General features: G+C 38.3%; 1 protein-coding gene across 7 annotated transcripts in view; it reads left to right on the forward strand.

Moving 5' to 3' along the window:
- The window catches only part of LOC131678908 (uncharacterized), a 543,408-nt gene that overhangs the window by 493,088 nt on the left and 23,601 nt on the right, over positions 1 to 26,719 (forward strand). For 5 of the 7 annotated variants that reach the window (XM_058959338.1, XM_058959339.1, XM_058959342.1 and 2 more), the window contains 5 exons: positions 3,595 to 3,725; positions 3,829 to 5,364; positions 5,432 to 5,549; positions 16,444 to 16,805; positions 17,006 to 17,406. In XM_058959338.1, the coding sequence (XP_058815321.1) occupies positions 3,595 to 3,725; positions 3,829 to 5,364; positions 5,432 to 5,549; positions 16,444 to 16,805; positions 17,006 to 17,406 (2,548 nt within the window). The remainder of the gene's footprint in view (positions 1 to 3,594; positions 3,726 to 3,828; positions 5,365 to 5,431; positions 5,550 to 16,443; positions 16,806 to 17,005; positions 17,407 to 26,719) is intronic. The other 2 variants (XM_058959340.1, XM_058959344.1) reach the window with 2 other exon arrangements.

The raw sequence follows: 26,719 nt of genomic DNA on the forward strand, positions 1-26,719 counted from the left end.
AAAAATGTGAAATCGAGACTATATGTCAGATAATTTGATGTTTCTGAATTTTACCGGTAACGAATCTATTTTAATTGTATTCCTAAGGATTTTCCACGTTGAACAAGGTATAATTTATGAAAATTAAATGAAGAATAATAGAGATATATGCACGAGAAAATGATAAAATTCAATACAAATGACAAAAGGCCCTATAACCCCAACTTTTCGTATTCGGAAAAAGGTCTAAAAGGTTCCGTTCGATTTCTGAGATTTTTTCACGTTAGAAAAACTGCAAATATGTATGGTTTGCACAACGGAGCAGAAAAATTAAAAAAATAGGGGATTTTGGGGTCAAAATTATCCAGTACCCCACTTTCCCGTATTTTCATAGAAACGAAAATATCTCCATTCCAATACTAGGGTTATTTCTTTTAAAAAGAGGTATAAATTGTAAGTTTCTGATTGTTACTTAAAAAGTTATAGCATTGAATACATTTTTCCTCCACATTTTCCCATAGCACAAATTTCAAAAATTTCAAGCGAGGTGGGCGGGGGTCTAGAATTGTCCAAATGATGTGAAATTTGGCATCTGAGTTTACTTTGACATTTGCCACAATATGAGAGGGGAGGCCTTTGAGAATTCAAAAAAAAATTTTTTTTGCAATGCCCTACTGGCCGTGTCCTAACGATCGCAAAGGGAAGGAAATGTTAGTTGAATACCTACTTAAGAAGATGCGGGAAATCCTCACAATCTCCATAGGCATTACGGATGTTAGAGTTGATTAGTAGGGAAGCAAAATGGGATGTGGGTTTAGAGTTATTTATATAATATTCAACTAAATGGATAACAATAATTAATTATAAATTAGATTGATCTCACCAAATTCACTTGGCTGGTTTGTAACAGGTACAGGCTTCACGAACCACCGTTATAAAACTTTTTCCGATGATGATCTGGGTACTGGTCTGACTGCAAACCACTAACAGAACAATACCGATGCTGACGTATTCACAAGGCTGGGCATATTATTATGGAGACAGTTAAATACTACAGATTGTAATTTTTTTAGCGAAAAAGCGTATCAGATTAAGAAATCGCGTACACCTCTGGTCAAAACCTACTCTTCTACTCGGCGAGATCACGGGTGTAGGTTTGTGTAGATAATTGCAATTGCATTTTAGCTTTGTGTTATCGCGAAGGCCACGAGCGTTTGTACGTATACCGGAGAATATACATTTATTTGTGTTAGTGAGTGATAGTATGGATCTATTTTAGGACATAATAATAAAAGGAATCATAACATACCGAATAAAAAAGGTGCAAAGAGCTTAACTAGTAATGTATAAATTGACCGATACTAATAGATGTACAACAAAAATAGACTAATGAAGTAAAAGAAAAGAACACATGTTACATGCAACTTTAACTCGGCCTAATGCCAGTAAATAGTATTTATTTACTATTAGGCCAGAATTTCATCATGCTATGCTGACCGGGAATAGATGATTCACGTGCGTCCGTAAATTAATTGTATCTTAATTTATCCAATCCGATTTTCTCGAATGAATAGAATCGAATGACAAAAAATGGAAAACCGAAAGGATTACCCACTATTCTATCGTATACGCCAGTTCAGAATCCATTTCTGACCCAGCGGTCACAAATACTCAGGCGTATACATACACAAATACGACAAGCACATAACAATTGTACCCTTGTACTAGTACTAACGGGTGTTCAATAAAAACTTGTTTTAATCCACCTAGCGGTGCAATTGTGCCTTTCTCAATCATGAACAGGAGAATGTTTGCGTTGGTTATATTCACTAAAAGCTTTCAAATGCATATATTACATTTTATTATTATACATGACATAACAACTGTACACAAGAAAAAAAATCATTATTCGAGTTCTAAAATTTTGCAAAAGAAAAAACAACCACGATAATATTGAACTGAAAAAAGGCGCGAAATCGGTCCCAAAAAGTCGATTTATATAAAAAAGATTTTTCCGTGATAACATAAAATCTCGACGTTTCATGCATTTTAAAGATGTATGGCATCAAAAATACGAATTCGATTTCTGAAATTTCATGGGGTCCCCCCCTTCAAAAAAATTTTGAGTTCCGGCTTGTATGGGGATTTCATATGTGACCGGACGGTTCAGTCTATATTTCCGGAACCATATAAGCGATCCGTGCGAAATTTTTTACATCTGTAGGGATAATTAATATAGCTATCATTTGGGACTAAGTTTGTGAAAATCGGCCCAACCATTTCCGAGAAATTGATATGAGTTTGCTAGTTTTGAAAGATGGCCGCTTTTTCAATGCTTCTTTATTCTTTTTCGTCAATATCTTCGCTAGACGGCCGCTACTGGCCTTCTGCTCCACGCTTAGGGATGCCAGGATTCGGTAAACTGTACTCACGGTCACGTTTTCGTCTCGAAAGGTGTTTACCGCAAACTTTTTTCTACGATGAACATGCGTTTCGTAAAACCGTACAACACGCTCGCGGGGTGCTTGCTGTTTCGACGCCATCTTCTATTGAACTGACAGCACCCGAGCAAAAAAGAAAAATGTCATCCATTTCTAGAGAGTAAGGAGTGCAATTATCTTGGAGAAAAAAAAAATTACCCTCTTTACTGTAATTACAGAAAGAAAATGAAATCAGTCTCATTTTTTATTGTACACCCGTTAAGACGAAATTTTTTATGAACAGTTCGAACTGGTTCCAGCTGTAGGCTAAACTCTGAGCGCTATCAATGTCGATGAAACGATGATTAGTAGAGCTTCTTCTCGGCTTAAATTCTTTCAATCCAGAACCCGACGGATTCCCTTTGGTACTTCTGAAGAGATGCACCGATATTTTGATGACTCCGATCCTTCACATCCTTCCAGCATCCAAGCCAGTGGCATTTTTTATCTTGTTTAAAATCCTCGAATATGTCTTTAAAGCAGAAAAAATATCGAGACAACATTATCCATTGTGGAATAGCTTCATAGAGCGCTTGAATGTCAAACTTAACATACTCAAGACAGATGTGTTCCTTTTAATTCAACTATGTATAAAATAATAAAATGCACTTGTACTAGTTGTTCGACTTAGAGTCTTCTTCGGTGTTCGTATTAGTCTACTATACGATAAGAACACTGAAAAAGATTATAAATCATAGTCGAAATACTAGTATCCATTTTTGGCCTTCAAGCCTCCAACACTCAATAAATATCTATCAAAAATCGATTAAAGCTCCATGCCGCTCAGTTGCTCCAGAAAAACAGCTTAGCTGGCATAAAATATCCATAAATTTAAACACCCAGTTTCTGATTTAAAGTAAATATTTCCTTCATTTTTTATGCAAATACACTTCCACACACACGTGCTTCTTACTAGGTTCTTCCGCCAGCAAAAGTGAAAAGTGGGTCCCTTCTGAGGCAATAAATAGCCATATGGTGCTCACGTCCCATCCGCTCGACAGTCTATCTAACATAAATATGCGAAAATATGTATATTAAAACCCTTCCTCCCCATTACCATCACCACTAGTAGTCTAGCTTGCCAGCGATTGTCATTCAAAGGTTGCCTCATTTTTCTTATTGTTTTCTTTTCCAGGTGAGAATGGTTTCACAAGGAGCGCAAACGAACGGTGGCCTGAATGGACGTAAGCTGACAAAGAGCCTTTCCGAAGCGGCAGATCGATTGCAAGAGAACGGAATCGATGGGATGCAGGAAGAACCCAAGACGTAAGTGTTAAAATCCGGCTTTAAATCCGGATCGGGTTAGGTTAGGATTTGACTTTTACGATTGCCTTTATTTTTTATCTGCCTGCTTTCACTACGCGTGCAGTCCCACAGAACATGAGCAACTCCATCGAACTCAGTCCGAAGAACCACCCAAGTCACCATTTATCATCACCTCACCGCCATCAAAATCACCGCTCATGCAACATTTCGAACTGCCGTCGCGTGCGTCGTCTCAGCTGAGCCACTCGGAGACCTCGCGCAGTGACATCTATCCGCTAGATAACATTATGACCCACTCTAGGAATCACTCGCAGGACAGTGCTACTTCGTGCCGGTCAACCGATGGGTCTCGGTCGTCCTACGAAACAAGTTCCTATCCGTACGAGATGTACGACAGTGTCGTTATTCCACGGCGAGGGAGTCATACCCTTTCAACCGAACCGTACCAAGTCCTTCGCAGAGACATCGAACCAATTCACTATCATGGCCACGAAAATGGCTACGCATTCGAAACACAAAGCCTTCCGCGGCGAGTCTGCATTCATCACAAACCGGACGAATTCCATACTCACACATTGCCACGTCGCGATCATCATCCGCATCACCATCACGAGCTCATCTTCAAGGATCAGCTCAAGCTACCTCCCCAGGAGGTGCTGATCTCCAACGGAAACGTTAACCAAAATATTCGTTCTTTCGACAGCAACAGTCTCAATAGACGAATGTCCGCCCATGTAACGGTGCACCAAGATAAGCAAAGCCAACAACGAAGAGCTTCTTATGCTTACGTAGACCCGAACACCCACACGCTGACCAGGCGAAACTCAATCTCCCACCAACAAGTTCAAAAAGTTCAACCCATGATCCAAGCTCAACAATACCAACAACCTCAGAAGCAACCCCAGGTCCAATCACACCAGCAGCAACCTCAATTTCAACCACTCGTCAAACCCCAACCACCAATCTACTCCCAACCTTCGCACCCACCGCCACCCTGTCCGATCACTCCACCTAATATACAACCGATCGACATGCAAGATGACACCAAGTCTTCCTCCGACGGAAGCTGCTCCACCTGTGACTCCGAAAGCGACCGAGATGATAAAGAAGAGGAAGAAATCTTCATTGATTTCAAACCTCGAGTGTCACCCGTTCCCTCGCCAAATGTAGTGAAGAAGAAAAAACTGCAGAAGACCCTTTCCGAGGGAGAAATCCTACTCGATCGAAAAAAGACCAAGTCCGACGGGGTAGCACCGATTTCGGCCAGTGAGGAAGATCTCAAATCACCCGGAGCAATCGTTCAGCAGGACACCAATCTGGAGTTCAGCGAAACACCAATCAAAGACGAAGGGGTCTTCATTGGCAGTCCGGGAGATTCGGACCGACGGAAGGAATCGTTCCGCAAGCGTTCGGTCAGTCTGGATGAACCGATCAGCTTGGAAGAGGAAAAAGGTTTACTCGAAGAACTGGAAGCGGATTCCAAGGACGATCGTATGATGACGGCTCCTCCGTCGCCTTCGAGAGAGGAAAAACTCTCGATCAAATCACACTCTCCCTTTCACTCGTCGGAATCGCTAGCCACCCGGGACAACTCCGATGGGATTTGGAACGAATCGCAGACTACCATTATGACGCCGAGGTGATTATTTTTGCTTGTTGTTTCGCGTTGCTTGTTGTTGTTTGAAATTTACTTTTTTTTACCCTAGCATAACCGAGAACGGTAAACTGACACCGTCGTCCAGAAGGAAAAATTTGCTGCTTCAGCATCAGCAGCGTAGTTCGCTGGATACTGATGCCCTGGATATGGAGGACATTGCTGATCAGGTAGGGTTCGACTTTTTATTGTGTTACGATCATAATTTAGAATTTCTAGATTATATGGATAGATGGATATTAGACGAAAATAGTGAATATTTGTTGATAGTGCGCACAGTTTATCCTTAGAAATAAAAGTTCCATCGATTTTGTTGGCCCCTGTAGGGAAAAAACTACAACCAAAATCGACACTAAAAATTAGTTAAATATTTCTTTTTAGGCTTTGGAGCTTTGGAAAATTAGAACATGTGGCGCTAGTACTTGCCATCTTATACACTAAGAATTGGCTACGAAGTATGTTGAAGCAGAAGACGAAAATTCCTCAAGGAATTGCAGTGTTACGGCTTTGCACTGATTCAGTGCATTCTTTGAAATTACTGACTCAGTGTAAATTATTTTTACCAAAGTTTAATCATTTAATCAATCGACTCGGAATTTTATTTTAACCGTTGATATTGCGAAGTTTGAAAGTGTCTCCTGTATGCATTTTTGTTGTAAAATAACCGCGAAAGACCTAATCGATTGGATCTCTGCCACTTAACCTCTAACATTTTCCACCGAACGCAACGCCATCTATATTTCATTGTCTGCATTCCCAGATCGATGCGCATTATGGCAAGTACATGCGATCACTATGCGAAGACCGTCAAATTGGACGACTGCTTTATCGAATGCATGGGCTTTTGCAAAAATATTTACAATGCGGAAAACAACTCAACAAGCCGTTCTTGAGAATTTTCGCGGAAAACTCAAATTCATTTTGAATGTTCAATGAATATGTCAAGCTGTTGAACTTTGCTCGTTTTCGCGACACTGTTTCTTCGCGTGGGTGTGCTTTCAATTCTCTCGCTGGGAAAACGGATGTCGTCTGTGCTGAACTAAAGGCCGAATTATCCAAAAATAACCAGCAAATTTTGCGGCTCGCTAGAAAGGTTTCAACGGCTACTCCAGTTCAGTCAAATTCCAGTACCTCTCGACAACCTCAAAAACGTCGTCGCGAGAATGGTCTTGACGGCGGTTAAAAGCTAGTCGATAATAGCAACATTGGTATGGTTCCACTTCCCCCATCGTTGCTCTGGTTGTATCTTTCCCGCTTTCATCATAGCGTTAGCAAGGAGACTGTCGAAAAATGTCCAAAGAAGAACTAAATTGCAACGAGGATACAGAGGTTATTCCGCTTGCTCAACAGACACAGACGTCAGCACTATGAACTTCATATACTTCAAAGTTGGAGTTCGTCCAAAGTGCCGTTGTACAGCCCTTAACCTTTATATATGGCCACAAGGCATACCGTTCAAAGATTTTGGGGATAACCATGTCCAGAACATGTGGTGCTCGCCAACTGATTTTATTGATCTTTTAGAGGAAGTATGCAATTCGCTGATGCAACTCGAGCAATCAATGACCCTGTCGAGGACTTCGCAAATAGTTGGTAATACCACTATATCAAGCTACATCGCCATTGTGACTCAATATCGACAGTGCTCGTATACTGGGACACATTGCGGTTAGTACTATGGTAGTCCTAGGTCCTCAGACACAATTGATCAAATAATCGTCAGGCGTTCCGATACTACCCTCTAAGAACGGTTGGTTTCAAAATCGTCCAATAAAGGACGTTCGTTGGACCAATTTGTACAACGTCCAAATAACCGTTCAACAAACGTCCATCGTTGGACCCGTGTTGAACGGTTTTGCAACAATTTTTTGGACGTCTTAGTGGGTATTCGTGAAATTGACGAAAGAAACTGCCAACTCGCTCAAATTCATCAACGGACAGCTAACTGCTCGCGACCACGGGCTGCTGTTATGACGTCATCTCCTTGACCAAGACGTGGCTCGACAACCGCACTCTATCTTGCAAGGTGTTTGATGTCTACCGCTGTAACTGTAACGCCCTCAACAGCCATAAGATTTCGGGGGGCGGTGTGCTTATTGCTGTTCGTCATGCTGTAAAAGCCCGAGTATTCAACGATGACCGGATGGCGAGCTCCGAGCAGCGATGCCAGATTTACAGACATGTCTGTATTTTACAGACTTTTGATAGCCTCCTAAAGACGTAACCAGAGATCCATAGATTTTTCAAAGAGTAGCAGTGTTTAGCAAAATTGCACTAGAATAACTGTATTCGAATACGAGTGATTCCTTCTTAATAGAATTCTATTTTCAATCTATTTGTAAAGTAATATTCTAGTGTAACTAGGATTTACACAACCATCTACAGACTTTTACAGACATTTTAATTATTCTTCTACAGGCATTTAAAAAACATGTGGCATCACTGGCTCCGAGCAAGTGTGACTATCATATCAGGAATATTTTTCAACAATTAGTCAACTTAGATAGCATCGTGCATACGACAAACCCGTTCATAGTAGCATCCTACGAAGAAGCTAGTCCATCGACAAATGGAACCCCTTGGAGCTGAGCTTAAAAGAATGAAGAACAATATAAGAAAAGCTTGGAACCGGCATCAGTGTGAGGAGTCCAGAACTTTCAGGTCAAACCTAAATACATCCATTGGATTTACACGACAATTGTACGTCCAATACTGTCATATGACTGCCTTGTGTGGTGGCAGAGGGGAGAGGTGATGACAGTCCAGTCAAAGCTAACCCATATGCAAAGAATGGCGCTCATGGCGTTGACTGGTGCTTTCACCACAACTCCGACTGCTGCTCTTGAGGCACTTCCAAATATTAAACCATTACACATACACCTCAAACAGGAAGCACTATCATGTGCATACAAACTGCAGGTTACTGGGCTTTGGAACAGTAACCATGTTGATCTTTCGGCCAGTCATACACAATTATGCTCACAAATGGTTACATGAGGTATTCTTGCTCCCAGCGATAATACACTCACATGTAGGTTTCCGTACAGGACATTCCCTCTCGAGAGGAGTGGTTGTCTGGCTATATGGAGAGACAACAACAAACGCAAGTGTAGGATTTGTTACACTGACGGTTTTTTGGTTAAGAAACGTGCTGGTGCTGGTGTCTACTGTCGTGAAATGAGATTGGAACAATCACATTCACTAGGTAGATACTGCATTATATTCGAATCAGAAATCTTCGCAATTATGTGCGAAGTACAATCGGCCCTTCAACAAAGCCTGTTCGGAAAAGTTAATAACTTCTGCCCCGATAGTCAGGCTGCAATCAAGACCCTTAGCTCAGACAAATCACGGTCCAAACTAATGATCGCGTGCTGAACCTAAATCGAAGAACTAAGCATTGTCAACACTTTCTACCGTATCTGCGGCACAGATATTCTGGAATTGCTCGAAAGGGGCGGACAAATTGGCCAGGGCAGGTTCAGCGATTGACATCGTTGGTCCTGAGCCCGCCCTGCCAATTTCGACAAGTTGGATAAGGGAAAAAATACGGTTCTGGGGTTCGTCCGAGTACTGTAATTATTTTAGAAATCTACAAACGTGTCGCCAAACAAAGACGTTTCTAGAACAACCGTGCCGTGTGATTTCGAAAAATTTCCTATATTTTTCTAAACTCCACTGTGGCATGCTGACCAGGGCTTTGACCGGCCACTGCAAACTCAATTATCACATGCCAACTATTTAGCGCGCTGAGTCATTTTCATGTGATCTTTGTGAATTTGTCTAGGGTTCTGAATGGGCTTACGGGTTCTACCAAAAAAGTTGTGTTTGAAGATATTGGCCAGGGGGCGGGTTAGATTTTTCGATGGTCTACTAGATCAAAGCCCACCTTAAATTAAGTGTAACGGATTACTTGCGCACACAACAGTCGACAACTTAAGCGCCACTTCCGTTAGGAAGGCTGCCGACGCATGGCGATAGTGCGGTCAAAGACTCTATCCACAAGGCGGGTATGTTAAAGTGACTCAAACATCGTTCTCACTCAGCTAATCCTCCGACGGATCCCAAAAAAATAGCTAAACCGAATAAATTCGTCGAGAAAATCTTTCGCATAAAAATCAATCAATAAAATGGAAAAACGAACGAACCGCGCTCACTTTAATCGAGATGGTGTTCAACCTTCAGGGAGATAGAGAGACACTGCGGGGATGTTGCTATATTACTGTGGATACATTTTCTAGTCCCGGGACGCTTAGATCTAGATCAGGCACGTAGCCAGAGGGGGGGGGGTCGCTAGGGGGCTAAAGTCCCTCCCACAATTTTTCAAAAATAAATTTAAAAAAACGAGTTTTTCGGCGACTTTTAACAAAATTTCTACAAATTATTGAGAAAAAGTTAAAGAAGACTATTTCCAACCATTAAACACAATAGTCAGGAAATTAATTGTGCTTTAAACTTTTGCTCGAGCCAGTGCGATGCGAACGACAAAAATTGTTTGTTTTATACGGTGTGCCTTGTCTGAAGAACAAAAGAAACTGTTACAATAATTCTTGCTGTAGTAATCTGTCGAGATGAGTAAGTAGCAGAAGCAAGAAGTGGTGCTCCAGCCGGTGATTATAAAATTATTGTTGACTCGCATAGGACCGAGCATTCATAATGTGGAACATTTCCTGAAGGTGTAAATGGGGGTTAGACTTTCAGAAGCCGCTTTTATCGAGTTCTACCATGTCAGGCATTCTTTGTACACATAAAGGTCAAATTAATACATGCCACGTGGCGGTCTACCCTGCTTAAAAATCGCTGAATATAAACAATTGCAAAAATTGTGCCAGCTGCTCAGGTAATATCGACAACGGCAAAAGCTGCGTCAAGTACCTCAAAATCTACAACCAGTGCCATCATTGAGGAACTTCACACTAGTAAGGACAAGAAGCAAGGAAGAAATCAGACATTTGACAACATAAAGGCAGCTACTACGATGTGACACGGAAATGTACAATAGCGAGATAAATTAAACAACCCCACCTGACACTTCATTCCATTGTTACGAGGAATTCGGTCCGTACTAATACACTGATAATCCGCAAAACAGTGATATCTTTAACAAACGTATAAAAGAAAAATTCAATTGACAGAACAGGTCAAAAAGTAGCAACACGCAAAAGATAATAAACTCGTGTTTTATTAACTTTGCTAATATTAAGAAACCTACATAGTAGCAATAGAACTAAAGGTCATAATTTCGGTTTTCATCATATATTAGTCAATTAGTCAATCAATCAGAGAATTGATAGATAACGTTTACTTTCAATTTTTGCTCTTAAGCTAAGATCCCGGTACACTTAATTTTGCAACCAGCAGCAGCATTTTAGTCGTTTTCTATGGTTTCCAATTAATATCCATGTAAGTTTGAAAATTACGTGATAATACAGCGAACAGACATCCATAGACAATCATGAAGAGCGACTAAAATGTTGTGAATGGTTGAATCTATAAGCCAATAAGTTGGGATAAATGTTTCGATTTAATGTCTTCAGTATGTGTCTGTCTTTCGTTCTGTTCTTATTCGTCATAGAATAAAATCTAAGAGATAATCTTAAATCGGAGAGAAAAGATAGAAAAAATGAATCAACCAATCGAAATCGACTTAAGAGCACCTCTTTTATCGTCCCTCCACCCAGCACGAGTGCTTTCGGAATTGTACTCTGATCTTCTCATTTTGGTTTGAATACAGCATTTGTGTCCTCGTTACCCGTACAACTGTGATGCGTTAGGTGCAACAAATTTAATTGAAACTATTTCCCAAATAGTGGTAAAACAAACCTGTAATCAGACAAACATTACAACTTTCGTCAAGAAGTCATACATCTCTTCTAATCTTGATGATGATTGCAAAAAACTCAAGAGTTAATTGTTTTTATTCGAAAACAAACCAATTACTAGGCAGATTAGTGTCAACATATTTGTACAACGAATTGACAAATTTTTTGAAAAAGTTTCACAGGAAATGGATAATTTGCTGTAATTAAAAAATAGACAACTCTGCAAAAGCCTCTTTGGCAAAGGAGAAGTAAGTGCGATCTTCAATGGGTCGGAAGCAAGTGATGCTGAAATTATTAAGCTCACCCATATTTATAGTGTCTAGTTATTTTGTTGGTGTCATCAATGTTGCATTTAACAAACTTTACGTAAATTAGAAGCTTTGAGTTATCACTGCTAAGTAATTTTCTTCCGATTAGTAAACAATTTCTGAGCAGTTTCCCTCAGTAGATTAAATTCTGGGTAGTTTCCATTAGTAAATTAAATCATTGAAATATATATTTTGCATTGTCCAGAAATCCATAAATTCCGAAATAAAACCTTCAAATGTTCACATATAATATTTGTTAATCTAGGTAATCTTCTCAAGTCCCAACGGTTTTGTAAGATTGCTGAAAGTCAATAGAACTATGGTTCCTATTCTTGTTTTGTAGTGGAATCGGTAGTTTTTTGCACGCACTTTACATTTTGACTTTTGCCATAGTTTCAGGAATGTAAAAATTTCTTCCTAATTAGAAAAATCAGTCTGCGATATTTTTAATTCGTAAATCCAATGATATGAAAAGTATCAATTTCATAATAAAATTAGGATATGTTAAAAATTCTATTTAAACAGATAAATGAATAGTTGTTCTCAGATGTTTGATAATGTTGTCGAAGATAGTCTTCAACTCATTCCCCTCGAGAATCAAAGGAAAAAAAACATGTGTTTTTTCAGGATTTTTGTGGTTACATTATCAGTATCATTTAAATTGAAAATTTCATAAAGTTTAGTTAACACAGACTGCAGGTGAAGTCACAGAACTAGTCATAGTAGCAAGAGCCCTGTCATGAAAATAGGATTTGAACCTATTTTCCGCATCTACAAATCGCCTTCCTGATTGAAAGATTTAATGCAAAAGTCGAAATTCACTTTGTTCGGACATTCTTTGCAACGGTAAACTTTTACACTGATATATTCCTATACATGGAGATAACCTAGCCGTTGCGTTGCTTTCGTCCTCCATCACGGCGAAACATGATTTGAATATCAAATGCGTGCAATGTTTCGTGAGACGGGTTTTTTTTAGATATTTTTCTACTCATTCCAATTTACCGCCTTCTACACCTTGTAAACGTGTAGTCTAGAATATGTTGCATTTTCAAGCACCTCTAAATACTTTGAACTCTTTAATATTCATTTATGTAACTCAGTGGTTGATCCAGGCAGAGGGTCCTGGGGGTCCGGCTCCCTCCCGAAAATTTTCAACTTGTGGAGAAATTTTAAATTAGTTTGAATTTTATATTAGATTCAAATTCAAAATCTTTTCAAACCAAATTTAACGACCAATGCTGATTTTTATTAAATGTGGGTTCCACGTGTTACGTATTTTACAATGTTTATTTCAAAATCGAAATTTTGAACCCCTCCCGATTTTTTTTTCTGGATCCGATCAGGAAGATTTCCTAAACTTCTTTCACTTCCATTTGATTCAGAATCCGGAGCAGTACGGATTCAGTTGAGCCATCGTGAACTGCTCGTTGGTTTTGAATGAATAAGTTAGTTTTTCTCTGCGGGAGCAATGTCAAAATAATATGCTATTAAATACGAAAAATTCTCTTAGATGAACGAAAACAATTCGTGCGACCAACGAGATTGTTCGTAATATACACAAATGTTTATTAAAATAAACAAATCATTTCGTTTCATTCACGAAAAATAATGACGTTTTCAACGACGACATTCGTGCAATGTACACTAAATTAGTAAAATTTACGATAGCTTTCGTTCATCAAGCGGCCATTTCTTCATACCACAATAAAATCGATCTGTGTCATTTATTAAAAAATCGGTGTTGGCAAACATCGATCCCAAAAGATCGAATGAAAAAATAAGAGGATAATAAATACTAAAACTTTTCTAAGATGAACGAAAAGAGTTCGTGCGACCAACCACATCGTTCGTAATATACATAAACGTTTATTAAAATAAACGAAATATTTCGTTTCATTCACGAAAAATGATGTTGTTATCAACGATAACATTCGTGCACTGTACACCAAATAAGTAAAATTTACGAAAACTTTCGTTCATCAAGCAGCCTTTTCTTCGTACCACAAGAAAATCGATTTTTATAAATTAAAAGAAATCGATGTTATCAAACATCGATCCTAAAAGATCGACTGAAAGCAATAAGAGGCCAATAAATACGAAAACTTTTTAAGATAAGCGAAATAAAATCATGCGACCAACAAAATCGCTTATCATATACATAAACATTTATGGAAATAAACGAATCATTTCGTTTCATTCACGAAAAATAACGTCGTTATCAACGATAATATTACTGCAATGTACACTAAATATGTAAAATTTACGAGTACTTTTGTTCATCAAGCGGCCATTACTTCACACCACAATCTTTCTAGTCCCCAATAGAGGTGAGCAGGTTGAAATAAAATCGATTTTGCCAGATCGATCTTTTTAGTTAGTTAACAAAATCGTTGTTGTTAAACATCGATCTTAACTTATCGATTGAAAAAATAATATGCTAATAAATACGCAAAACTTTCTTAAGATGAACGAAATAAATTACTGTGAGCAATGAAATCGTTCGTAATATACATAAACGTTTATTAAAATACACGAAACATTTCGTTTCATTCATGAAGAATAATGCTGTTATTAACGATAACATTCGTGCAATGTAAACTAAATAAGTAAAATTTACGAAAACTTTTGTTCATCAAGCAGCCATTTCTTCGTACCACACTAAAATCGATTTGGCCACAACGATTTTTTTTTAAATTAAAATATGTCGATGTTGTCAAACATCGATCCCAAAATATCGACTGAAAACAGCAACAGGCAATACGCAAACTTTTCTAAAATAAACGAAATAAATTCGTGCTACAAATAAAATCGTTCGTAATAAACACAAACGTTTATTAAAATAAACAAAACATTTATTTTCATTCATGAAAAATAATGTCGTTACCAAAGATACCATTCGTACATTAAATGTGTAAAATTTACGAAAGCTTTCGTTCAGCAAGCGGCCATTCTTGTTGATGAAATGAACGTAACCTATTATTTACAATGCACGAAAATACTTCGTTGCAGAAAACAACGAATGAATTCGTGCATTACATGATCGATTTCATTATATTTACGAATTTATATTATCAGTGTATTGTCTTAGTTTTGGAACTGTTTTCACTAAGAACTTTTCATAATTATTTTCAGTTTCCAGTGACTATCTCAAATCATCAGAATTAATACATTTACGCAATAATTTGTAAGCCCCTCCCGAAACAAAATCCTGGCTACGGGCCTGATCTAGATACAATATTGTTCTGTCTCCCATAACTTCTAGTCTAAACCTGCACAACACTGACTATATAAGAAGCCGTTTGATGACGGTCGCATTCTTCCCTTGTTGACAATGCAATCTCAGTCGTACTTAATGCTCGCTAAGTGACTTCACGCACGAGCATCGCCCACTTCTGCCTAGCAGTTGACGATTTACCTGGACGACAAATGTGCTAGTTCGGTGGCAATGCGCATGATAATTTGTCGGACTGTTCTCCGCCGTATACGCCCGACGGTATGCTACCGGGCGAGGTTCCGTCTTAACGTCACAGGATGGTGAATTTGGCAGACGTTGGATCGGCGCATAATTGCTGATAGGCGGTGATTGGCTGGCTGGCGGATTTTCCGATCTGCACTGGCTGAAGTTCGCTGGGTGGGGCTCCAAGAGAAAAACCCACGTTGAGTGGGATGCCTACCTGTTCAACGATTATCATTAACTGAAGTCTAATTTCGTGACTAATACAATACTCTAAGCTTGCTCATGTAACCCTATCATATTCCACGCTTTTCTAAACTTTCTTCCTTCAACTCGTTGCTCTTCCTTGACTATGACTTTTTTATTGAAAAAATATTTAACACTTTCCAGTCCCTTGCTAATTAAATGTCGTTACAATAAAAAATTTAAAAAAAATGATAAAATTTGTATACTAGATTACATGCAACGCATAGGTGCGTCATAAATAATTTCAAAAACTTAACAATATTAGGGTGGGTGCTCCTATAGTTGAGGTGTACCAATAGTTGCAGTAGTGGGTTATACGCCTAACTAAGGTACCAATCATCAACAAATATTTTTTATCGATTCATCGCACTAAAATTATGCGACAATAAAACTGTTATCCTTGAAATTTGCTCAAATAACTATTGAAAAAAATGATTTTCTTAGAATTTTGAGCTCCCTTGCACCTATAGTTGATGTAGTGTACCTATAGTTGCAAGTCCCATAAGAAAGCAATGGGATTTGCAACAATAGGAACCGAAATTAGCGATTGCACCACTATTGGTACATGTGTTCCTATAGTGGTACAAGCGGTTTTGAATACATAAATTGGTTATTAAGCCATCTTTATATTTTTCCTATGAAGTAGGGACTGAAAGCTTTCGTTTAATGTATTAACATTGCCCATAGGTCTATTAATCGATTTTTTATCAAAAATTTTCCTTAAGCATGCGACTATTGGTACATCCACCCTATGCTTGTTTCTACAATACTACCAGTGGCAGTGGAATATAAGAGTTTCCTGAATACCACAAAACCGTACTCCAAACGGCAGGAAATTGATTACGAAAAACGGAGATGGGAATTAAATACTTTTGCTTTCAACTAATCGCTTCTGCCTTGGGCTCGTACGATGCCTTTTTGAGGGTGGAAACTTCGTATCGATAAAATTATGTTGAAGATGGTTCGAGATAATTGTATGACGATGTCATTGCAGGGAAGACTACTTGGTACAGCATCTTCTCGTGGAAGACTTTAGAGAACACGGTCCGTAAAGGTTTCCCTTCGAGTTATCAGCCAGCAGCTTGGCATCCCATATTCATTTATATAGTCTTCTATGTAGAGAAAAATTGACTTGAAAGAACGAAAGCGAGTTCTGATAGCTAATTTCTTGTTTGATCTATAGAAATTTAAGCTGCAACTATTTAACGCCAGCAATTTCAATTTCCCACAGCCTCTCCCGCCCCTACCAGTCACCGTGGTTTCGCTGCAAAGTATTCCAACCACAGCGACAACGTGCATCTCGACAGCAGTGGCATCACAGCTACCACCGACCGCAACTTCACCGTGCAGCCACGTGAACGTGATGCCGCCATCGACGACGACGACGCTGATGACTGGCATCGTGAAACCGACGCCCTCCATCGCCATCATCCCATCTCTCAGTATGGAACGGGAGGAACGTGAGCTACAACAGCAGCGACAAATGCAACAAAAGTCTGCCACCCTGAGACGCCCGTCGAGACCACTGTCGCCTTCGAAACGACGTGCCAGCGAGCAGAAGAAGCTTTCCAAGATCGAACCGCTTATTCATAGGTAAGTTTCTGGCTCTAAATGGAGTTATAAAGTTGAAACTATATAGAAAATACCTTCGGCTAAACATTGTTCGAGCGTTCGAATACCGACAACAATTTTCCTGATACACTTTCAATAATAACTAATAACATAAGACTTTATAAAGCACGTTCTGAAATATGTGACCAAAGTAGACTAACATTTCCCTATTAAATTATCAGCTCTCCTGACAGCAACGAACGAATCGTGCCTACCCTAAAGGACCAATCGCCGATCAGTGCTCCAGCAACACCACTAATGTCCCACCCACCGGATCTAGTTAGGCCTTGCGGTCCAACGCCCATCAATCCTGTGCTACCGGCGGCGGCGGCGGGGGGTGTATGTCCGAACCGACTGCAGCAAGCGGCTCGCTTCGAACAAGCCAAACTAAAGGGGTTTGATGATAGGGATCTACTCGGCGATGGTGGTGCCGGTTCCGAAGGAAGCACCACCGAAGATTACGCCACCTGTACTGACAACTCGAAACGTACCGGTTCCGGACATACCGCCACCGGCGGAGGAGCTGCCAAAGGTATATTTAAAAGCACCCACGTCATTAGACCAACAACCAAACAAGTAACAGGTTCGAAGCCCATTCTTCAAAGCAACCATTTGTTTTCTTTTTCTAGCTGTTTTTTTGTTACGTTGTTGTTTCTGCCAATATTCACTCCATCCGGTGCGATATCGCTTCCAGGCCAATAGAGCTGTGTACATTTTCCCCGACAGATCCATCATAATTCCCCCCATCAGTGTGTGTGTTACGTTTGCGTTCAGTGTTTCGTTTTATTTTTTTTTTGTGTTCCGCTAGAATCTATGTGATGGCCATTTGCATAATTGTAATTGTTGTTATTTAGTAAGTGCCTACATTTGCGATAACCCCCTTGTTGGTGTCACATCGTTCCCGAGTGCTGTTCCTGTTGTTTTCGGTTGTTAACCTGCAATGTTTATCAATCACGTACACCACATATTAGCCTTCATTATAATCGGGTGTGTGTGTGGGGGTGGTGAAATTCGATCCTACACATAATAGAGAGTTATTTTGAATTGAGAGGATTCTTTCATGTTATTCATTAACAGTCCCCTTTAAACTAGAACACCGGTTGCGATTACGATTTGTTTGTTGTTTTCATTCATTTGAAATTGCAAACCGACGTCGATGGTATATGTGCTTACTGATCTGTCATTGAAATTTATTCATTGGAGCGTAATTAAACAGGGCAAAATCCGAGCTAACAGCATTGATTTTAATTGCCGCGACAATGCTCACAATTTATTGGTTGTAGGATTGCATGGGAAAAAAGTAGTCAACACATATGCAAACTCAATTTGTTATCATGGTTTCTGGGCAAAAGTTGATTGAAACGAAGCCTAGGTACCGCAAAACGGAGTATCTATAATTATATGAAACATGTTTAGTGACTGCTCGATAACAAAATCATTGAAGCAAAAAAGATATGGTTTACTCCAATTAGTAGCGATTATTTTGCCATTAATATACTTTTTAACGAAAATTTAAATCGAAGAAGGAACAAAAGGGTCTATGGGTAATGCCAGAGCCGTCTTAAGCCCCTGATTACTATTGAACTGCATTAAATAAAAATAGCATGATAAATCCACGTGAAATGCCTCGTGCATGTATACTTGAAAATACATAGTAAAAATTCATGAATATTAATTACAACGCAATTAGTAAATTAATTTAATAAATATTGACGTAAAACTTAATCTAATCTAATTTTCCATTCAAATTAACACAAATAAAAGTCACATCACATAACACAAAGCTACAGCATATCTCAGTTAAAATCACTGCAGAGGATTAAATCTTATCCATGTGACACAGCAATTTCCACTACAAAACGATTTCAATTACATGTCATTTAATAGTACATGTAAAATTATGTGTTATCTAAGTGAAAATCATGTAAATTTCAAATAACATATAAAGTTGTGTTACAGGTAATGTTGCACATTTGTTGCACTCAAGTAAATGTAAATTTGCTGGTTTTATTCGAACTGTATAGTTCTATTCACGCATGTCTTTTATCCGACCTCACAACTGTGCTGTCACAGTCAATACGACTGTTTATAACATAAACAAGAAATACTTCTATTGTTCGGCATATTTTTCGCAAAAACGAACCATCACCTTCTGATGATTTCAAAAGGGTTGTATCATACTATAGCAGAAATGGGTTTGCCCTCATAATCGGCGATGTTGCAAATGTCCACCATATAATTTGGGGCAGCTCAGATATCAATATTTGTGACCGTCATTAATTCTGGAATAGGTTGGCAAAGCTAGATTATTGTGCAACATGAGGCCACATCATCTCTGATACAAAACTCCTAATCCTTACCTCCCCATGGTGCCAACCGGAGTACGAGCCACATTATGTCGCTTTTGCTTGAACTCAGGACTGGTCTGGTTTTGGGACCAATCGCTGTCAGTTCATAAATTCCAACAGCGGCTGGGGTTGGACCCCAACTCAGTGTCGTTTCGAACAGAAGCGAGATTAGAGAAGATCCAATGGGATCTGTGGTTGAATGTTAACAGGGAAGCGGAAAAAAGAAGCTGATTTTTTGCTTATTTTAGACCGCTCAAAATTATTTCATATTCTCTTCAAAATAGTTTCCTGTTGTAACTTCGGTTTGTTTACGAGCTTCGGTTAAATTTTTCGCGGCTACTTTGTTCTTTTCCTTTTGTTAGTAACTAGGGGTGGTCGCACAAACTCAAGCTCAAGCTAACCTTCCGGAGGTCGCGCTAGTGCACTCAGTGCACGAGTTTTAGAGAATTTAAAAAAAGTCATTTTTCGTGAATCAATTGTGCCAAAACCTCGATGTATGTTCAAGTTGAAGTTTTAACCTTCGGAAATTTAAACAAAAAACGTATGTTATAGCACGAAAAAAAAAAATTATATGAGCAAGTGATCGTGTAGTTTTTTTAGTTAATATAATGGTACGATGGAAATTCAAATCGATGCCATTTGACCAATCCCGGACGGATTGACAACGATTAGCATGCATACGTTTTTTAAGATCTCACGCATTTGATAAACAACCTCGATTAATTCATCCGATTTGTTCCCCGGACACCCACGGATGTTCCGGAATGGCAACATTTCGTTACCGGAACCATATAACCCTTGAGAATACGGTTGTCAGATTTGTTTTTGCTTTAAAAACAAAAGTTAATTCAGTAATTTTGAGTATTTCGGACATTTGATCACTATGTGCGCTGTAATTCTGAAAGTTTTTTGGCCACATCCCGGGATGATCTCGGAACCTGGTTCCACCGGAAAGGAGGACAATTTTCGTCCCATTCTAAAACTTATCTTGCGACATGTCAAATTTCATTATTTTGCAAAACAAATTACACTGAATTACATTTTGAAGGTACTCTGGTCGAATTGACCACATCCTGGGGTACTCCGGGAACCAGTTTCTACCAGGAAGGAGGACAATTTTCGACACATTCTAAAACCCGTTTTGCGACATGTCAAATTTCATGATTTGGCAAAACAAATTACACTGCATTACATTTTGAAGGTTTTTTGCCACATCCAGGGATATTCCGGAAACCAGGTTCTAAAGGGCGAACACGAAATTATTGCGACACATTCAACAGGGCATAACTTTTTTGCCATTGGGTAAAAATCAACCAAATTTTGCACACTTTCTCATTGATGTGTATTGTTTACATGCTGTCAAACTCGAAGTCGTGTTTTTCGATTCAACGAAAATGGAGGTGAACCAACGCGAGTCGAGAGAACAAATTATTTCCAAACACCTGGAATTTCCTGACCTGTCACACCGGCAGTTGGGAAAAATGTTGAACATTCGCCATTCAACCGTCTCCAGTGTTGAAGTGGTTCCAGGAGCGGTTGACGTTGGACCACGGCAAAGGAGCTGGAAGAAAACCGGGACCGGAGAACAAAAAGACAGAGGGAAAGGTGAAGCGGATGATTAAAGCAAATCCCGACGAAACGTATATAAAAACCGATTTTAAGCAAATTCCGGGGTTGGAGTTTTTCACCGGCAAGAGCAAGTTCTATGTGGACGACAAATTTAAGAAGAAGAAAATGTCGAAGTTCGCCTCCAAATATCTCATTTGGCAGGCCATCTGCTCTTGCGGACTGAGGAGGAGCCTTTCGTGACAAAGGGCACAGTAAATGGCGAGATCTACAAATCAGAGCGCCTCGAGAAGCGCCTTTTGCCATTCTTGCAGCAGCACGACGAAGCTCCGCTATTTTGACCAGATTTGGCATCATGCCACTATTCTAAAAGTGTCCTGGAGTGGCATGAGGCCAATTCTGGCCATTTTGTTCCAAAGGACATGAATTCGCCAAACTGTCCGGAGCTGCGCCCGGTGGAGCAGTACTGGGCAATGATTAAGCGGGAACTTCGGAAGAGCAAGAAGACAGTTAAAGACGAGAAGGACATGTTAAGAAAATGGAAAAAAAAACTGAGAAACTGGTACCGGATGACACTGTAAAGACTTTGATGGAGGGTATCAAGCGAAAATGCGTTCAATTTTACACTCAAGGCTCCATCGATTAACTTTTCTTTTGATTTTTGAAGTAAATATATGTATAAAACTACCCTAAAATTTTGGTTTGATTTTAAACATTATAAGAAAATTGGCATGACATTTTCGGTGTCGCAATAATTTCGTGTTCGCCCTTTACTGAGAAAGAGATTAAACCAATTACCTGCAATACCTTAAGGTGTCGCCAACTCGACTTGTTTTGCCAAAGCATAAATTTTGACATGTCGAAAGACGGGTTTCAGAATGGGTCGAAAATTATCCTCCATCTCGGTAGAACCAGCTTCCCGGAATATTCCGGGATGTCCTCCAGTGTACTTGTTTTGGAAAATCATGAAATTTGACATGCAAGATGGGTTTTAGAATGGGTCGAAAATTGTCCTTTCCGGTAGAACCAGGTTCCCGGAATATCCCAGGATGTGGCCAGTTCGACCAAAAAACCTTTAAAATGTCCTCCAGTGTACATGTTTTACAAAATCATGAAGTTTGATATGTGGCAAGACGGGTTTTAGAATGGGTCGAAAATTGTCCTCCTTCCCGAGGGAACCAGGTTTCCAAAATATCCCGGGCCAATTTGAACAAAAAACCTTCAAAATGTAATTCAGTGTAATTTGTTTTGCAAAATCATGAAACTTGACATGTCGCAAGACGGGTTTTAGAATTGGTCGAAAAATTCCCGGTAGAACCGTATTCCAGGAGTACCCCCGGGGTGGCCAATTCGACCAAAAAATGTTCAAAATATCCCCCAGTAGACTTGTTTTACAAAATCATGAAGTTTGACATGTCCCAAGACGGGTTTGAGAAAGGATCGAAAATTGTAATCCTTCCCTGTAGAACCAGGTTCCCGGAATACCCCGTAATGAGATCAATTCGACCAGAAAACCTTCAAAATATCCTCCAGCACACTTTTGATCGATTCCAAAAAAACCAAATAAAATTTCGTTGAGACACGACTGAGAACCATTTTGAAATTTATTATTTATTTTAATGCGGGTTGGGGTTGCTCGATACATACCAATGCCCCCTAATGGAGTAATTTCGAACTATACCTTGCTCCAATCGTTGACGTTTTACTTGCTTTATAACTTTGTAGAACATCATTTGGTTCTATAGGCAGCAGTTTTCGATTTATTATAAAGTTAATGAAATGTAATTTTTTTTAACACGACTTCCGAAAGGCTAAACGAAAACTAAAGACTAATACTGGAAAACCAAACTAAAAACCGATTTAATCCACCTAGCAGTGAGATGAGACATTTCTTACCCATTTCACTATTGGATTAGTTTGCAGAACTCACGAGAAGTAGGCACCCAACTAGAGGTGGGATGAAAACAGTTTCTAGTCTTGCACGAATAAAATCTCGAATAAACTGAATAAATTATAGAAATCAACAAAACGACCGAAATAAAAAAGTAAAGCAAAAAATGAAACAATAGGTTTTTAAATTCATAAAATGAGTAGAAAAAATAATGGAAATCAAAATTATAATATACACGAATCAAATTAGATTAGGTTATTACATAAAAATTAAGATTATATTTAGAAATAGCTATAAGATTAATAGAATAAATTGACTCATACTAACAAATTGAATGAAATAAAACGAATGACTGAACATGAAATGCATAAAATTAAAGATATGAATAAAATGAATCAGATAAATCAAATTAATCAAATGAATCAAATGAATCATATGAATCAAATGAATCACATGAAGCACATGGATCACATGAATCACATGAATCAAATTAATTAAATGAATCAAATGAATTAAATGAATCAAATTGATTTAATTCATCCAGTGAATACAATGAATCAAATTAATGAAATTGATCAAATGAATAAAAAGAATGGATGAACAAAATGAATAAAGTAAAAAATAAATGAAATTCATAAATAAAACAAACGAATCAAATAAACAAAATGAGCTGAAGTGATAAAATGAATAAAAAGAAGAAAATGAGCAGAATTAAATGCATTGATTAAAATGAAAAATTGAACAACAGTGTTATAAATTAATATAAAGATATAAATTGAATCAAATAAATTATTTGGATGAAATGATTAAAACTGAAAAAGTAGTCAAATGATTAAAATGGAGAAACTGAACAAAATGAATAAACTGGAAAAAAATAATAAAATGCATACAATGAAAACAATGAATGATATGAGTAAAATGCACAAAAAGAATAAACTGATCAGAGTGATTCCAAAGAATGAAACGAATAAAATAAGTAAAATGAACGCAGATGAACAAAACGAATAAATGCGGAATGAAATAATTAATTAAAATGAAATGGTCATATATTTGAAGCCAAAAACATTTTTGAATAAAGAAAATGAATAAACCGGATTGTACGAATTTGAAAACCATTGCATCAGAAAGTTTTGAAATGTTTTTGAAAATCCCATCTTCTGAGAAAAGGCTAATAAATATGCAATGGACTTTCTAGGGCTTCCATCTTTTTTTGGTTTTATTCTTTTTGTTTTCATGCTTCTTTACTTGACGAATTCGAAGTTTACTTTTTGGTCACATATTCCCGAAAAAAGATTTATGTGCAGAACATAATTTACTGGTCCAGTATTTTAACGCGTAATTGAAAATAGTAAAGTGAGACAAGGTCACATGTGCTTTCAAGCCCCTTGAACAGAGAACGACAGAGGTAGAATGTGATTCGTGAATGAGACAGGTATATATTTCAAAGTTTTTATTTGAAGTAAATAGTGTGAAATGTCTAGGTTATGTCGATTGCATAAAAGCCGTGTTTGTATTGTTTCGTTCGGAATTCTCGGGCAGGAAATATGGATAAATGAGTCCTATACAGACCAATATTGTGAAAAAGAAATGGTTCAAACTACTCAGTATATCCAAATATGGACGACGATAAGTTAGAAGACACGTTGTAGTTGCATCCCCCATCGAGAGTGGGTACTTTGGGAGACTTCTTTTCCTGGATCTAATTTGTGGATATTTTTGGTCTTTGATCCGTTATTTTTCATGAAAGTTCGTACCAATACAACGAATGTGCAGCTGATACAACTCATGGTTCATTCGCCTGCGCAACGTTCGTCTTCCATCTGCACGCCACCATAGATGGTACGCAACACTTTTCGTTCGAAAACTCCAAGGGCGCGTTGGTCCTCCACGAGCATAGTCCAGGTCTCGTGTCCGTAGAGGACCACCGATCTAATCAGCGTCTTGAAGATAATCAACTTCGTGCGGCGGCGAATTTTGTTCGACCGGAGTGTCCTCTAGAGTCCAAAGTAGGCACGATTTCCCACTAAGATCCGTCTCTGAATTTCTCTGCTGTTATCATTGTCGTCGGTTACCAGTGAGCTCAAATACATGAATTCGTCGACCGTCAATCCGAACTCGGGTGGGAGGTTCACATTGTCGTCTCTAGAACCTCTTCCTCTCATGTATTTTGTCTTCGAAACGTTGATGGCAAGTCCAATCCTGCTGGCTTCAGCTTTCAGTCTTTGAGCATATATTTCATTCAAAATTCAATAGAGATACGAATAGTTTAAATATCGCAAGTGGAATGTCTCTTTTGAAAATTTCCATCGTCAAACTTTCATATTACCCAAATAAGCCAAATATTTTTCTGATATAGCCATGAATTTCCTTAATTATAGTGTAGATACAGGCTTTGAATACAATTGAATTAAAGTTGAGTTGATGTAGCAGCAGACAAAAAATAATTTTGTTTTCTCAACCCTTCGCAATTACAATTAATAAATATTTCAGATTGGCAGAAGATCTTATCACACAACTTAGAAATGCATACAGAAATAGCTAGATAGATGCGATAGAAGAGAGACAGAGAGAGAGAAAAAGAGAGAGAAAGAGAGAGAGAGAGAGAGAGAGAGAGAGAGAGAGAGAGAGAGAGATGGGGGGGCGTGTGAGGAATGGCAAATGATGGTTAATGCAGTGACATTATTTTTATAGGTATATTATTATGATATATTGATTCTTACATTCTTATCATAAATAATGTAAGTAGTAATTTTTGCGCCATAACCAGTATAACCTAAATCTTGCAAAAGAGCTAAATTTTCGCAAGATTTTTGGGCTTCAAACATACAGTTGCTTTCGGTGACGCCACAAGTATAATTATATTAGAAATCTTTTATCTCACTACTAGGTGAATTACTTGTTGATCTGTGTATAGATATACCATCCAACATTTACCTCATGATTGAACGCAATGCCTAATCCAAGGAATAATTACTAGAACTCTCTGTTTCTTTATCAACACATTATTTTGTCTTTGAAGTGAACATATATATTGATTTTTGAGAAATAGTTCATTTATTATAAAGGTAATTCACAAAATGTTCTCAACATCGAATTCCTTGAATCACGTAGATGTGTTTTCATACCCCGATATTCAAAATCGGTTTAGTTTTGCCCCTAAAACACCAGTAAAGCAATGCTCTGTATGAAACAATCTTATTTTTAATTAGTGGAAATTGGTAAGCGAGGACTAAAAATACAAAATGTCTAATATCTCCACCGCTCGTGCACGGATTTAGACAATCTATAGCTTGTTAGAAAGGTATTTTTACAAGCTATTTTTGTGCAGTTTGTGGGACAATATTGTATTGTTCGAATGTTATTTGCAAAAAACCTGTGTTTTGACAAAATCGCCCATATCTCAGAAAGTAAACAACATATCGAAAATCAAAAATAATAGTGTCAAATGGCAACGTTAGGCCTTTCATTTGAAACTAATTTCATTAAGATCGGTTCAGCCATTGCTGAGATAATTACATGACATTTTGTACATACATACATACACACATACACACACACAGACATTGTCTCAATTTGTCGAGCTGAGTCGATTGGTATATGAGACTCGGCCCTCCGGGCCTCAGAAAAAGTTGTCAAAGTTTGAGCGAATCCTATACATTTCTTTTGTAAGAAATGTAAAACTCTAAAAATTCTCATGGGTGTATATAAAATATAAATAAGAAGCAGCAATCCCGATGGCCAGCTATCCGGAATTTAAGTTGCTCGAAAATTGATCGCGAACGACTTTCGTAGACGTAAAAACATCCGTTCATAGCTTCATGAAAAAAGTTCACGATTTCGTGAACTGAACGATTTACGAAAACCGTGGCCAAGTTCCTAAAATTATGAACAATAAACCTCGTATTCACGAAACAATTTGTGTTTCTAAAAAACTATTTCCCCCCAAAAATATACATGGCGTTACATTCGAATGTTTGGTTCGGTTACTGTTGTGTTTCCCTGGATATGTTTTGTTTTTGTTATGATTCTTGTTCATGATTTAGGAATGGACTGCTGACAGTCAAACGATGTTCATGGTTTCAGGAACTTAT

This window comes from Topomyia yanbarensis, chromosome 2, assembly GCF_030247195.1.
Source record: "Topomyia yanbarensis strain Yona2022 chromosome 2, ASM3024719v1, whole genome shotgun sequence".
In the NCBI taxonomy this organism is placed as follows: domain Eukaryota; kingdom Metazoa; phylum Arthropoda; class Insecta; order Diptera; family Culicidae; genus Topomyia; species Topomyia yanbarensis.